We start from the raw sequence: 16,339 nt of genomic DNA, 5'->3' as shown, positions 1-16,339 counted from the left end.
CATGTTTAAGTCATCAGTGTTACATTCGTAGCATTTTCATTCTGACTCTGTAGTTCTTCAAATAAGCAACGACTTTTTATCTGTTGATATACGCGTTGTTAACAAATATTTATCGATGCACATCTGTAAACGCGCTACACAAATATGATAAAGCTTTAGAGATCTTTGACTTCAGTTGCAACACTTAATGATGATCTTCTTCAACCTTAAATTCATATTAAAATCTCATTTAAATCAAATTTATCCTCATTAGTTTATAACAACTTTGCGCAATTTATATATTTCATTGAATAATGTTATTTATTGTTGTTTATGTAATCATTTTCTTCGAACAAAACCCATGACACATAACATAAGTAAAATTAGTAAACAAGCTTTATTTATAAATGCTTGTTTCAACTGATTCACAGTAAATGTGCATATAAATTACACAAAATATTAATGATAATGTATAATATTTTTTATTGCTGAATTATTACAACTGTACAATTATAAATAATGTATATGAATCACGACCATAAATAACAAAACAAAATCTATTCGTTTTCTATAAATGGATATATTATATAAAGAAAAATCATCTGTTGCACATCCAAACTCACAAATAGATGACATTTATTCCAATAGCCAGTGATACTGACTGATACTTCCCCTTCTTTATAGTATTCCGTCTGTTAATAGAAACGTAGATATCGATTTTCCACAAAATTCTACCTTTCATTTATGTTCCTAAAATCAACAAGTTTGTTGCTACATATAATATAATGAGTTTATCTATTTGTTTCCTTTTGATATTTTTACATTTTACTGATATTGTTTCTTATAGTAACCATACAAGTGGTATTGAATCATCATTAACTTTGATAACAAATCATGATTTTATTTTCTTCACCACAAATGATAATGCTAATTAGATAATGTTACTGAAATTTCGTCTACATTTTATCAATAATTTTTAAAATAAAACTTTGATAATTAAATGTTATATGAATAATGTTTTGTACTGTTTAATTTGAAGCATATGTGATAAATTTGAGTTTGTTTGTGCATTTTGAGAAATTTCTTGAAAGCAGTTGTTATTATTCGAACGCGAAGTACTCTAATTTCAATTCTCATAAATGATATCACGCGTGTCAGCAAACCACAAATATTCTGCGAATTCCTAACTTCGCATAGCAACATGTTTGATACACTTAAATTGTAGTAATCTACTTTTAAATTCTTGTAGTTACAGTAAAATAGAATAATAAATATGTTACTTTAGTAATCAAGAGATCTTTAATAATCAATTTGGGTTTAAGCTAGATTTTATGTACTTATTATCTATTTAAGATAATTTATTTAAAAATATGTCTCGTGCGGCTGTGAGCACGTTGCTCTCTTATGATACACGTCATTCTGTTTCATATTTAATTCTCCCACAAGGACCTTAAAATGAACTAATTAGCCTTGCTCGTCGAGGAATTTTTGACCGTTAAAAAGGTCTGCTATTACGCACCTTCTACGAAAAATATTAATGTGCAACACCCACGCATTGTCTGACACAATTTCGTGATGGGCTTTAGCTCAATTAACATTATATTTTTATTAAAAAATAACATTTAATTTATAATAAAATATCCATAATTATTTATTTTTATTGTTATAATTCGTGTATTTTAAATTAAAGTTTTTAATTCATATTTTAAGTTCTATAAATATTATTGACAATTTTATGTATATCCAGAAATAAATACAGCTGTACTTCTCATAGTCAGATTTGAAAATTTCAAAACAAACTAAATTTTAATTAGTACAAAAAATATGTTTTAATATATAAATTAGTGTTCTTTTTTCTTCTTTATACAGTCAAGTCCTCGATTAGTCTTGTTTCAAACATCCGGTATTTTGACATAACCGATTACCAATCAGTGCGGATTCACGGTTTAAAAATTTCAAAATAAACTAAATTTTAATTGATCAAAATAAAAATATTTTTTTAGACATAAATGATCACATTTTCTGCATTTTTAAAGTCGTCAATTAGTTCAGTCTCAAACATTCAATGTTGTATTAATTTCTTCAGATTTGGAAAAAGAAGGGAACTGAAATGAAATCTGAAAAGAAAATTTCAATAAATAAAAATAACAATATGTAAGACAAACTATTAAAGAAATTGACAATTTGTTTCGGTAATTTATACATAAAGATTCTTTTTTTAATGAAGCAATTGAAAATTATTCAAAATCAATAAAACGCATGCATTGTATACATATATTATTTTTTCCAATATGTTTTGTTTTTTCTTTTTTCTCTCTCTCTCGGTTCCCTATTATTATATTTTGCATCGCAATTTTTATTTTATTACAACGCATTCAATGGGAATTATATTTTATAAATATAAAACATTTTTGTGGCGAATCGCGTTCGCAAAATAAAATAAAATTAAAATGGATTGCTATGAAAAAACAAAATAAAATAAAAATAAATGAATAAAATAAAGCGTGTAGATGTGAAATATTGCGAACAATAAAATTATGTAAATAAATTGGTTAAAAACAAATGAAATCAATAAATCAACCGCCACTCGGAATGTATTTGTTTTAAATAATTTAATCGTTTTTATTTATTGTGATTTTGTTCACAGTTTTATTCTCACATGTTATGTGCACATATTCACCATGCGCTATTTTATTATTGAATGTTGCTCGTTTGGTTTTGTTTCGTATTTTTATTATTATTATTTTTGTACCGATTTGCACGTTTCAATGTGCCTTTCAACTTTATGACATTTTATTTTCCTATTATTTCATTTAATGAACAAAATACACATTTTTTTATAAGTTCTTATTACAACTGTTCTTATTTTACTGTTAAATACTAAATAAATTAATTATCACAATTAATTGTTACTATGAAAATGCATGAATCATTGCAATATGATATTGACCGTATGTATTTTCGCTCTATTATCAAATATAAACTCATATAAAGTATAAATAAATCGTAATTATCGTTTTTTATTAAGAAATTAATGTTAATCAAATTTCTCAATTATTGAGTCTATTTTTGACTTATTAGTGAAATTGTGATATGCTCATCTTAATACTAACATTTTAGTATAATTTATTCTTAAATTATGTTTAAATTAATATGCAAATGTACATTTTTTTGTTATTTGTTCATTTCATTATAATTTCACTTATAATCTGTAGTTTACTAATATTTTACATTCATTTATTATATTTCATATAAGAACACTGACTTTCATAAATATTATTATAGATTTTTTATTGCATTCATTAATGGTGAATTTCATAATAGAATACTAGAATTCTCTAATTGTTAGTTGTACTTTTTGTAAATCATCATGGCTATTGGCTCTGTGTTTTACTTACTTGGCAACTATACAATAGGAACGAAATGTAGGTTTCAATCGATCCATTTTCAATAAATCAGAACATATTTCATTAAAGTGTCACAGTAAATGAGTGTAGTTTCATATATAAATAGTATAGCAATTGTATTTTAACTCAATTGTTCCTCCTCAATCTCCTCCGAATATGAAGTATTTGTTATATTATTTTTGTTCTAAAAAAAAGTCACATTTTCCTTGCATTTATAACTTTATTATTGATGGATTATCTTATCTTACAGATGAATAAACAAAATGAATAATAACTAATTTTACAAATTAATTTAGTATAAATTAACAAAGTTTATTTTTATGCAGTTTCTAAAAAAGAAAAATATTGCATTATTGCATTAAATTGCAAATGTGTAAATTATTAGTAATTGTTTAACTAGGCATTTTTTTTATTTGCCACAAACACATGTTACATATTGATATGCATTTGGCATGTAAATTTCATTATTATTTATTTCTATGGTCCACAAATTTTTGTTGCATGCTCCGCATTTTTTTTCCCCAATGAAGATGAAAGCTGCTCCGATGAAAATGATTACGAATAAACAATGACACAATAGTGTTATGACAATCAAACGAATGAATGTATGTGGTTTTTTTTTGTCGTCGTTGTTGTTGTTGTTCATATGACACTCTTTTCCGTGTTATACTTTTATTGTTGTTTGTGTATGTTGGGTAATGTGCATATTAAATTGCTTCACGCCACGAGTGCATATAATGCCATCATATGTACGGTGATTTTATAAAAGGGAAAATGTATTCCTCATCGATCGATACAAGTTCACTCTGCATGCAACCCTACCAACATGAAGCGGCAATGCTTCCTGTTCACCACACCACACCACACCCTGCCTGCCCTAACACTTATGTCTCATTTAACCTTTAGGATGAACTGATTAACTCTCATACGATCAGATGAGATACTAATGCATGTATTTATAAACATCGATAACTTTGTGGATGCCAGCAGCCACTGTAGCTTATACTTTTTCATTTTATTTTCGGTATACTTTGTCTCATAAATTATACACAAAAAAAATAATGTCTAGTACATGTAAATGCATAACATACATTTCAATCTGTCGGTAAGCATTTTGTCGAACTTGATTATTAGTCTTGTTTATTATGTTAAATATATTATTTTTGCACGTACTTAATTCCTCGATTAGTCCGGTTTCAAATAGGTGGAACAGATTACCCGCACTATGCGAATTATTGCTGAATATTTAATTGTTAATACAAATTAAAAATATTTACACATTTGTATGTAATGGTTTTTAAAATATTGTCGAACTTGGTCTAAATAAATTAATTTTTCTATTTGTTAGGAGATTTCTTAATTATTTATTTGGAAAATCCATCAATATTCCATGTAGTAAGTAATACGAAATAAATATTAATTATTTCTTAAGCTGTTTTAGTATTATGGAAATTGCTAAAAGTATACTAAAAACTGTTTAAAATAGCGTTACGTGCAAATCTCTTTTGGTAGCACTAAATGTACTCGTGATGTTTTCAGAAGATGAAATTACCCGGTGACTGCTTTGAATATCAAATGAGAAGCTGCTCAGCAGTTGTTGTTTCGTTTGGAACTGCTCAAATATTGCAAGAGCAGCAACCTGTCGAATGGTTTCTTCCATTACTTTATTTATTATTATTATCAATTTCTTAACGTAATTTGAGAACTATTCCAAGTTTGGTTGGTTACATAATTCCAAATTTAAATTACGACTCTAGTGTTGTCACTAAATATTACTAATCGGCACTTCTTTGATTTTATTTTATTTAAGAAATCAAAAGTACAATTTATTGTATTTATATTTGTGTTTCCATTGCATTATAATGTATTTCGTTTATATCATCAATATGAACGAATAAATACATAAGTGTACAAATAAAGGCGACGTTTTCGTTATTATTGGCTTTAGAATTCAAGTATTCTTCCCTAAGTTTCACAAAACCCTTCTTTATTTGTCATGTGTCAAAATATAGATTAGGGAAGAATGTAATAATCTTCTTTTATTGCCGTATTTATTGATCGACTCCTTGAACTAAGTGGTTTATGTCACTTGTTACAGTTTACGTCGAGGACCGGGCGTCAACGTCAGGGATAGCAGTGGATTCTCATCCCTTCACCATGCAGCCCTGAATGGTCACAAGTAAGCAATATAAAGAAACCAGTCAATAATAATCAGTCACTGTTTCAATACGAATATAAATTTGTAGGGATATTGTGCGATTATTATTAGAGCACGATGCGCTGACGAATATCGTCGATTCGAAAGGTTCGAGCCCTCTGCACTTGGCCGCATGGTCAGGCAACGTGGATATCGTAAGGTTGATGCTGAGCGGTCATTCCTATTGTGATGTTAATTTAAAGGTAAGTAGAGTAGTAGAGATTCGTCTTCTCTGTATGTGTGTGCGCGATATGGATCAACGACTGTTTATCGGGTAATAAATCAAAGTCGTTTGCGATCCAATTTGAATGGGTATGCTCGGTGTGTGTATGAGAGAGAGAGATAGACAAGGCTTGATGCATGTCCCTTTCAGGTTCGCCACTTGAGCAACCTTTTGACCGAGACCGACCATGTCAATGGCATTCAGTATCTTAATTAGCGCACAATGTGCGTTCCCATTACTTGCAGTAATAACCCCCCGTCATACATGTGGGGGACAGCCCCAAAAATCAAAGTGAACAAACGGCGCGTACCACACTTTTCCGATCCCTCTTTCTGGGCAATAACGATAACGATCAAGTATACAAATTAACTTGATCATCTAAACTAGCAATTACTTACAGGCCTCGTCCAGAAAGTCCTTTCATTTTCTCCACAAAATCCCGCTCTCTTCTCTATATAAAAATAATAAATTACATAATACTAAAAATATCATGTTAATTATTATTATTATTATTTTACGTAAAGGTAGATATTTTGTATGGTTTTGGATGGAGGGTGGGTGGTTGGTTGGTTGGCGCATAAAAGGCACATCGCGTCGGTCGTTTGTCACTGTTTGTTTTTTTTGTTCATCATCCCTCTCGCCCTTTTCTCCCTCTGACTCGGGACGCGCGCGTACACACCGAAAACTCTTTTCGAATGCAAACTTGCCATGATCTTTTCAATTCCACGCCAACATCACTGGACCGTGCCCTAATTCGGATGCAATGTGCCACTTGCAGCTTCGGCTTGACGGATTCTCTAAAGCTGCTGCTGACAGACGAGTTGCCTATTTAAAATTTAAAACTAAACTTTGCACAACTCCGTTTTCCCTATCCCTCTGTTTATGCTTTTAACCAGCTTATATCCAGTTTTGTTTTTCTTAATGGAAATTGTATATATATATATTTTATATACATCCGAAACTCAGGAGTTTCTTCAAACTTACATAATTATAACTTTTTGCGAGGAGCTGCACTCCTTGCTGCTTCCTTTCATTCTTTCTTTATTTCCTACGTTCCGATCTTTTCTTTTGCAGTCAAAGGACGACGAGACTGCCCTTCATTGTGCAGCTCAATACGGCCACACGGCAGTCGTGGCGGTCTTATTGGAGCACGGATGTGACCCAGCTATTAGGAATAGTCGAGGCGAGAATGCTTTGGATCTTGCTGCTCAATATGGAAGGTAAATCTGGAATAATTGCACCGTCTCCATTCCATCTATCTACTGTTTGCTTCTGTTACTTACATATTATTAGATTAGAGACCGTCGAATTGCTAGTTCGACGACACCCCTTCTTGATACAACAGATGCAAAGGTTCATTCCGGGCACAAAGTTTCCGCACACTCCATTGCATTTAGCAAGCAGAAATGGTCACAAGTAAGTAACACATTACTAATATTTAATTCTAATTAAAATTACTGAAAAATGTTATTATAAAAGTTTAATTCTAGTTTTATTATCCACATTTTCATTTTTATTACTTTAATAAAATTCGTATGTATCTATCGAATGTGTATACCAGATTTAAAAGCGTTGACATATATTTATAACGGTTTCGTCTAACGTGCAAATTAATTAACAGACCGATGGCCATTAATTAATTACACCAGTTATGGATAACGCCCTTATAGCATCGTGCTCGGTGAATTATCGAGAGTATATTCGCACCACAGCGTTAATTCTGATGCAAGAGCGGGCAGTAGTAGGTAGTGTACCACGAGGATTGGTTTCTATGCAACAGATTGTTTATTATGTACACACCTATGCACACGCATTGCAATCCTAGTCAATATTCGTGCGGTCGCATAAATATACACTAAGAATTTAATTCTGATTATATTCAAAATTTATAATGCCATGATAATCTTGACGAATGGTAGTAGTTAGTTAGTTAGTTGTAATTAAGGATACATTTAAATTTATATTTGAAAAGCTTTTAAAGCTAAGTAATTCTACTTTAGTGGGATAAAAGACCAAAATTGAATTTGGTTGTGTGATTTATTTACAGGGTAGTCGTCGAAGTCCTTTTACGTTCAGGTTTAGACGTTAACATTTTGACACCGGCGGGAACGGCACTCCACGAGGCCGCACTTTGCGGGAAATTTGAAGTAGTTAAGACGCTGCTGGAATACGGTGTCGATCTGCACATAAAAGACGCTCACAATTACACTGTTAAGGATCTGCTGAGCCAATTTCCAGCGCAGGCGACGCAAGAGATCATGGCACTTTTGAAACGTAAGCCTTGTTCAACATCAAACACTAATTACATATCACAAATTAATAGGAACACCGCTTCATATTCTTAACAGCTCAGTCATTATTTTTATTTATATTTTCATTTTATATTTTTATGCGGATTAATTTTTAGGATATAAGAAAATGCGACATTACGTGGACTCGGATGGTGAAAGTTTTACACAGCCGTTCCCGTCGATCCCCAATATGGATTCGGATTTGGGAAGTCCATATGAAAACGTTCGGCCGTGCTCAAGGGGTATTTCTTGGTGTTAAATACGTTTGCGTTTTTCTCACATCTGTGTCAAATCTTACTAGGTCGATCCGTAACCACGGATCCGTCGCCAGGCTCATCTCCACACCGATGGGATTTCCACAGACAAGCTAGATCCGTTGACTGCGTCGAAGATCGCAGAATATCCGGAACGTCGGCCACATCAATGTAAGAACCTTTAAGTAGTACAACTAGTGCACGTAATGGGAAGCGAAGTAGCAGTAGTAGTTTAGCCCTTCAGTTTTCATCTATTTTTACGATTTTCATAACAAAATCTCTTGAGGGTTTTTTGTTGTTGTTGTTGTTATTGGCTCCATGTGCACGGCTTTGCGAAAGAAAACACAAAATAACTGCATGTTTTAGGCTACGCGAATTTCTGTACAGAAGTTTGCCTCCGAAACGAAGGACGCGGAAATCAATCAAAATGCACTCATTGCATGAGCTAAACGCTTCAACGCCGGCATTGGATAGCATCGCGTTTTCATTTAGTGAGCAATTACAATTAGAGAAAAGTACCGATCGGCTCAGCTCCGTTGTATCGAGCTATGTTCATTGTTCTAGGGAATCGGATAATAGCTTATATCAAATACATTGTGCTCCGAAGGCATTCATGGACTCTAGCGTCCATTCGGATGATATATATTTGTACAATCGCGGAGACGTGGACTGTCTAAGTCTGTCGTCTACCACCTCGAGCACTGGCTATCCGAGGCGATCGGACAGTATTGGCGCTCCGCCACTCTACATGCCCATGAATAATGCACGAGGGGGACACAGTCCCAGCAGCTCCAACACTAAAGTCTCGGTAAATAAATAAAAGTGGGAAAAACAAATCCTCCCTCGATGCGTTCGTCTTACATATATATATAATAATAATAATAATAATAATGTTATAGCCAACGCCGCCAAAAAAGCCACCGAGACGAAATCTGTCCGTCTCTCCGACGCACCTGCAAACCATGTCATCTTCCGCAGAATGCTACAGCAACAATGCATACGAATATTTATACTTATCCCATTCCGGTACTCGAAGCCAAAACAATATCAATGATCTCGAGCAGGAGACTCGCAGGGAACGAATGGTGCATGGACGAAGCGTCGATCAGTACGTAGAAATGAACAGCGTGTTCAATATCAATTTAGATGATGAAGAGAAACCATCGTCGAAAGAATTGCACAGAGGGAAGAGCGAGGATCTCGACGCGAGCCGGTCAAAAGAACCAGTTGCAATAACATCTGTTTATGAGAACATGCTCATCAAGCAGCAGAATCCGCGCAGGAAATTGAGGAGGCATCCAGGCTTCGATAAGCACAACCAGAATGTTTACGAGGAATATGAACTTCCAAGGCGTCTAGGAGACATCAAGACGGCGGGCTCTTCCATTCCCGAAAACACGTTCATCTCAAACGCGTACATTATGATCAGGGATAGTTATTCGGATGACGATGAAAAAGATAGAACCATTAAGAAAATGGTAATCACCAATAGTACTCCGTTAAGTCCGACGCATTATCAGCAGCCCCCAACTCCAGACCATCCGCCGCCATCGGCGTTACAAGCAGAAGCATTTATACATGAAAGTATTAGACCTTTAAGTCAGGTAAGTTTGTAGAGAAAATTTGCATGGAAAAGCACCGTTTTCTTTTTTGGCAGTCTCAGTTTTCTTTTACAATTTATGTTGTTTTTGTTTATTATTTTATTTCTTAAATATATATATATACAAATATAATTTATATTACTATTATTATTATTTAATATAATTTTATTATATACGACCTGTAGTTTTCTTTTGATTTAATTCTTGTAAAGTCAGGTTCTATTTATTTCGTCGTCGTTTCACTCTGAATATGATGATGATGATGATGCCCTCGTTCCTTTTCCGTTCTTTTTGTTGTTGTTGCTATGATTTGCACGAGCGTTATTTGCTTTGGCGTAAATATGGTTTAATATAAAATTGCCCAGGAGTACAAAAGAAGATCAAAGGATATGGAGACGGAAACGGAGGATGAATATTTATTAATGTGCGACGAATCAAGCGGCAGCTTTTCCAGCAGTGTTTCACTCTCGGATAAAAGCGTCGATAACGTTGTCGAGGAATATCACTCGGATGCCCCATTCGCAGGTAATTGTATACAATAATATATAAAAACAATCTTCTTTGCTATCATCACTGCATCAAAGTTTAAATAATAAACAAATTTTATATTGAAAGTTATAGTAATTTTTAATATTTATATTTTTCTTTTAAATAATAACTTTTAATTAAAAAAAAAAACGAAATAGTCAATTAACTTAGTGCTCTTTCTGTTAAAATGAGTATAATTTGTACGTATTATAGATGAGACTACGGAAATTTCAAAAACATATTTAAGTCATTAATAAATGAGGTAGACTGAGAATGATGGATGAATGTGAGTGAATTAGTATAAAAGCAATTAATTCAACATATGTGCGATACACGAAAGGAATTTACGTTATTTTCCGTATTATGTGGAATGAAACTGGCTGGCATCGTCTAAAGTAAAATTAATCAGTAAGCCAGAGTTTGTTTTGCATGTTATTACATCTCGTTGTTTCATTCTTGTTTACTTTTTCTGTTGGTTTTTCTCGCTCCGTAGACTCTCCCTTGATTAAAATTAGAATTCGCTTTATAATTTTTTTGTCTCCCTCACTCTTTCTCATACTCTGGCAGCATCCCCTGTGTTCTCGCTCCCTCTCTATTATTCATTTGTTCTTTCTCCTTCTCTGCAACACATACACACACACACACTCGTTGTACAGACGCACACATCATATACCCACTTCAAATCTCTTTGTTCTATTTATGAAACTGAATATGATTTCAAAATCCGTCCAATAAAAGTAAACGCGCACATACATTGAAACGCACGCAGTTAAATTCCGATCATATATTATAAATGTGAGAGTTAATTAATTTCTATTTTAATTACATTCTGTGTGTAGTTTCATTAGCGCACCGCAAACAAATTTTGTTTATTCTTTAAATGCAATCATAGTTGAAAATGTAATTAATTAATACTGGTAATGAATTAAACGCTGCATAATATATATATATATATACATATATATTTCTGTATACGCAAACAGGTTTAATTAAAGGCTCGACCAAAGTATTGGAGAACATCAATTCGAATAAGCAGTTGCTAGAGCGCCCGAAGACTTTGAAGAAACTTAAACGCGTTTACGACAACGGCAGCGAAAGTATCAAGAGCAGCGAAAAGTCTGGTAGCAACTCGTCCGGTTCGGACAAGGAGTTGGAGAATAAGGAAAATAAGGTCGCTACTTTAAGTCCATTTGATGAGCAGGAGGAGTGGGCGAAGATACAAGAAATTATGGCATCGTTTGGGTCGGGTATTGTGCGCGAATCGGTGTTTGTTGCGGAGCTCGAGAAGGAATTCCAAAACAGACTAATGAGTCTGAACTGTTCGCGCAGTAGTCTGAATGAGAGTCCGATGACCATAGAGTCTTGGTTGCAAAGTTTGGAGATGATGGATTACGGTGGTCTCTTCGCAATTAATGGGTTCGATGATGTTAATTTTTTGGTAAGCTCTGTGTGTTTCTGTGGGGGGGTTTGAACAGTTATTATGAACGCAATTACAGAACGAAGTACTCGATGACAACGATTTGAAAGACATGGGGATATCGAGCGAGTTGGAACGACGAATCATATTGGACGGTTGTAAGCAATTGCCGGTGAAGATCAATGAGCGGGGATCGTGCAATAACAATATTAATGAGAGTAAGGAAACGGTGGATGGATGGTTGAAGAGGATACACTTGGAGCAATATTCCGAGACGTTCGCTAAGCATTTATACCTCGACATGGAACGCGTCAAAAGGATCTGGGATGTTGAATTGTCGGCGGTATTGGATATAGAGAAGGTTGGTCATAGGAAGAGGATTTTAATGAGCGTCAGCAGCGGAGAGCACATTTCTACGGGACCCAAACTCGAAGATATCAATTCCGATACGAACGTTCAGGTTAGTTATTTTTAAATTTATATCTAAAATGATTAGATTTTCTATTTGAAAATGTACATATTGTATAAGCATGGTTATTTTTTTTTAAACGGATTAAGTAATTTGTAAATGTGTCCGATTTTATACGCCCGTGAGCAGCGAATAATTTACACCAGGATCTGTGATGATCCGATTTCGTGCATATTTCCCATCGGGCTACTTTTCCCTACCCTGCCTGTAACATAAATAATTTTGCTTCGTCAAAAGCATGTAGAAGTTGCTACTAGAATATATTATCTATACCATCGTGTAATTTTTTGAAATACGTTTCGTTTTTAAAATCTTTTAGTTGCACACAAATTTATTTAAATTGATCATCATGAAAACTAAGAAATTAAGTTTTTAAAATTAAAAGATATAGCATTTCCCTGATATTTCAAAATAATTTCCCGGAAATTTATAAAAATGTTTGTTAATTATTAACTATTGATTAAAGATTTCAATTATTCTTAACGCATTTGCTCATGAAATACGAAATTACGTTTTGAACTGAAATTTACTTTAGAATAGAAACAAAAAATCCATATTTGCCAAACATCAGCACTCAGTAGATGAAAACAATAAAATATCGTCGTTCATAGTAAAATATATAATTATCTAATTCGTGCATAAATCAAGTAGATATTTTTCAAAAAAAGAAAAATGTTTTAAAATTTCCCGACAACTTTTGAGTTTCACGTTTTTACACCATTGTTTAGGCACTTATTATATGTTTCTATCTTTGAGTTGTCTCATTAATATATCTGGGATATAGAATTTTCGTATGGTAATTGTAGTTTTTGATTTGACCTCAGCATCTCGAATGTGTAGTTTGATGCCAAGACCGCAATTACTAACGAGACAGCCTGTGTTCTAGTGTATGTAATTTGGTAATCAAATCTGTTAGATTGCGCATTGATTTACATGCAGGCATTTTCTCATCCAATGGTTCGAGCCGTATCAATTAGTGTGGATCTGCAGATGAAGTATCAGGAGTCGCGTCCGTCCAGTCAGTGTAGTTAGTGCATGCTATAAGTGCGGCAACTTGACGCTATGGGATGTTATAAATAAGATACCGGCGTTTTTCACTTCTGTCTCGCTCTCTGCTCCCTCCTTCACCTCCACCGCCACCCCTGTAGCCGACGTGCGGTGAAATACATGCAAATTACTACACAATTTACGCTGGAATTGACATCCCAATCGCACTATGGCGCCTGTTCACAGCACCGTATTATGCACATAATTCTCGCATCGCTGAGCCTCTGGGTTACATGCCCATCGCATCTACATCTATCCCTGCGCATCCACATACACACACTAGTACTAGTACACACATGTATATACACCTTCTACAATAACCCGGTGCTATCATCAAACTTTTTAATTACCCTCGAACCCCCGATTTTTTTCCTCTCATTCTCCTACACTGTTTGTCTCTCTAGGTTGTTGTTTTTTTTTTGTAAATATTTATAGAAAACTAACATTCAACAATTCAAATCTGAAATGCGATCGCCATCCGTGAACGCCGACACGACATCTGCTAACACCGCCGGTCAGGGAACAGGGGTTGTTATTGGTACGGGAACGGGGACGATTCGACATCGTCACAAGAAATCCCGGCCAGCTCCGCCGCCTCCGGTTTCCGCTCAGCCGAAGAATGAACCAACGGAGGAAAAGAGTGCTCAATCAGAGATCTTCGTAGGTGGAAGCAACTCCATAAAAGCGCAGTGGAGACACCAACCCATTTTATTAATCACCGGAGTCGTCAAGTATACAGTCAACGTACGTGCTTTCCATTTTCTTAACAATCGCTACCCCACATTCATCATCATGAAAATAATAATACAAAAAACTATATTTTCTGTTATTTCTATTATTATTATTATTATTTTTCTCCAGTATCTGGGTTCCACTGTGATTAAGGAATTTAAGGGGAACGAGTCGACGAAGAAATCGATCGCCAAGATACGCAAGTCGAACGAGAAGAGCGTACAGGAAATAATCTTGACTATCTCTTATAGGGGTTTGAAGTTCATCGATTCCGATACGCAAGTGAGTAGATTGACGAGGACTGACGGTGTTATGGTTTACTACATCCTTATTGAATGCACGTTCGACGTGTGTTGTTTTTTTTTTATTAAATTTTAGTGTTGCATCTGCGAACACGAGATCAGGAATATCAATTGTGCGTGCCAAGATCCTGAGGCGCGTTCCTACTTTGCATACATCACTAAAGATCAAACCGATTATTATTGCCACGTCTTCTCCACAGACACCGCAGTAAGTCGCGCAAAAGAAGTACTTTTATTCAATTGTAATTTTATTAATTTATGTTATTTCAACATTTATTTTGCAATTTTGTTATATAAAAACTTTAATAATTAATTGCTTTTTATTTCTATTTGGTTAGGACTAATTATGTATGAATATAAAACATTGGCAGCTTTAGAAAATGTTATTAATTATGTTCTTTTTATATAATTAATTTATTGTTAATAGTTTGCATTACATGATATTGTTTAGGAGCAGGCGACGGACATCATCCTAACATTGGGACAGGCGTTCGAGCTGGCTTATCAAATGGCATTGCGTGATCAGGTCACTAGCAAAAGTAAGTTAAATAGGGAGAGCAGCCACAAGCCTGCTGTGAGCCCGAGTTCCAGTCGCGATTTCAAGGATTCTTCGACATCTATGGCCCGCGCCGACCTTAAATTAAATGGGCATCCTTTGAAGATGAAACCGTTGACTCTTTCAATAGCCGCGTCCTCTGAGCCCATCATCGATACAGCACAGCATACAGCCCTACAAAGAACGCCGACTAAAGTGAATTTCAGTGATGTAGAAGCGTAGGATGGAGGGCATTCAGATGCGCAAGCTTCAGTATACAACCGAACTCTAGACTTAATTAATCGTATTGTGTATGTGATATTTATTAGTTTCAACAAAACAACTTTAATTATATCTACATTACAAATATTATTAATAATAATAATATTAATAAAAACAAATAAATAAATAAAAGTTAAATGTAACGAATAGGTAAGATCTTAGGCTGGCCCTGGGAATCGCATTGCAATAACACTGCCATATCTTTTTAAAAAAGAATGTTATAAACATAAAATGTAATATGCGTGTGTAATATGAAAGGTATCTATTATCCTTTTAGTTATATGCAAAGATTCTGTAAACAATGCTCAAAGTTGATTATATATTATATAATAATATTATATCGTTTATCGCAATATGTACTATGTAGTTGAACGAAATTATGCGCTGATGATACATTTCTCATTTTTTCATAAGTTTACAAATAACAAACAAACAAATAAATAAATAGAAAGAAGCCAAATATCAGCAATACTGTCGCTTGATGAACAAGGTAGTTTTGTAAATAACAGCGAGCATCGATCGGACGATGTAACTCGCTGCATGCAATTTAACGTTAAATACTTCGGGAACAATTATAAAAGTAAACCCAAATAACGAAATTATAATGATCATATACAGACTTCTCGCAATTGAAATAAATTGCGCAAATATTTATCCACCACTGTACCTTATAAACACATAACGCCACATTTCCATCATCATCATTATCATCATCATAATTATGTAATAAATTCTTCCAAAACAATAATTTACTTCATTAGCAGAAAAAAAAAAATATTGAATAAAACTATACGTATCATATAGCGTATGTAAATATATTTTAAAGACGTTTGAAATTTATATTTAAAAAAAAAATTATATATATATATATATAAAAATATATTAGATGCTTATTAAAAATTGAAAATATTTAGCGTGGTTTATATTCTATAGAAGATGTTATATTAATGTGTAAATTATTTATTGACAAAAAAAAAAGGAAAACACAAAATTATATATATATAATATATTAAGAAAATTTATCGCATGTCTTTATTTGAAATGTTGTTCAATCTCATCATCGTCATACTTGTTT

General features: G+C 33.6%; 1 protein-coding gene across 2 annotated transcripts in view; it reads left to right on the top strand.

Moving 5' to 3' along the window:
- Window positions 1-16,018, top strand: part of LOC108564669 — a 16,522-nt gene extending 504 nt beyond the window's left edge. Inside the window, exons 2-17 of one of the 2 annotated variants that reach the window (XM_017923756.1) lie at window positions 5,485-5,565; window positions 5,633-5,786; window positions 6,881-7,026; window positions 7,100-7,222; window positions 7,854-8,080; window positions 8,214-8,339; window positions 8,399-8,522; window positions 8,718-9,159; window positions 9,251-9,955; window positions 10,318-10,477; window positions 11,464-11,918; window positions 11,977-12,357; window positions 13,849-14,157; window positions 14,275-14,427; window positions 14,524-14,655; window positions 14,899-16,018. In XM_017923756.1, the coding sequence (XP_017779245.1) occupies window positions 5,485-5,565; window positions 5,633-5,786; window positions 6,881-7,026; window positions 7,100-7,222; window positions 7,854-8,080; window positions 8,214-8,339; window positions 8,399-8,522; window positions 8,718-9,159; window positions 9,251-9,955; window positions 10,318-10,477; window positions 11,464-11,918; window positions 11,977-12,357; window positions 13,849-14,157; window positions 14,275-14,427; window positions 14,524-14,655; window positions 14,899-15,225 (4,045 nt within the window). In that variant the 3' untranslated portion in view covers window positions 15,226-16,018. The remainder of the gene's footprint in view (window positions 1-5,484; window positions 5,566-5,632; window positions 5,787-6,880; window positions 7,027-7,099; window positions 7,223-7,853; window positions 8,081-8,213; window positions 8,340-8,398; window positions 8,523-8,717; window positions 9,160-9,250; window positions 9,956-10,317; window positions 10,478-11,463; window positions 11,919-11,976; window positions 12,358-13,848; window positions 14,158-14,274; window positions 14,428-14,523; window positions 14,656-14,898) is intronic. The other variant, XM_017923757.1, reaches the window with a different exon arrangement.
- Window positions 16,019-16,339: the final 321 nt, after the last annotated feature.

This window comes from Nicrophorus vespilloides, unplaced genomic scaffold (genome assembly GCF_001412225.1).
Source record: "Nicrophorus vespilloides isolate i.1.1-1 unplaced genomic scaffold, Nicve_v1.0, whole genome shotgun sequence".
Lineage (NCBI taxonomy): Eukaryota > Metazoa > Arthropoda > Insecta > Coleoptera > Silphidae > Nicrophorus > Nicrophorus vespilloides.
This window is presented reverse-complemented; position numbering and strand designations above follow the sequence as displayed.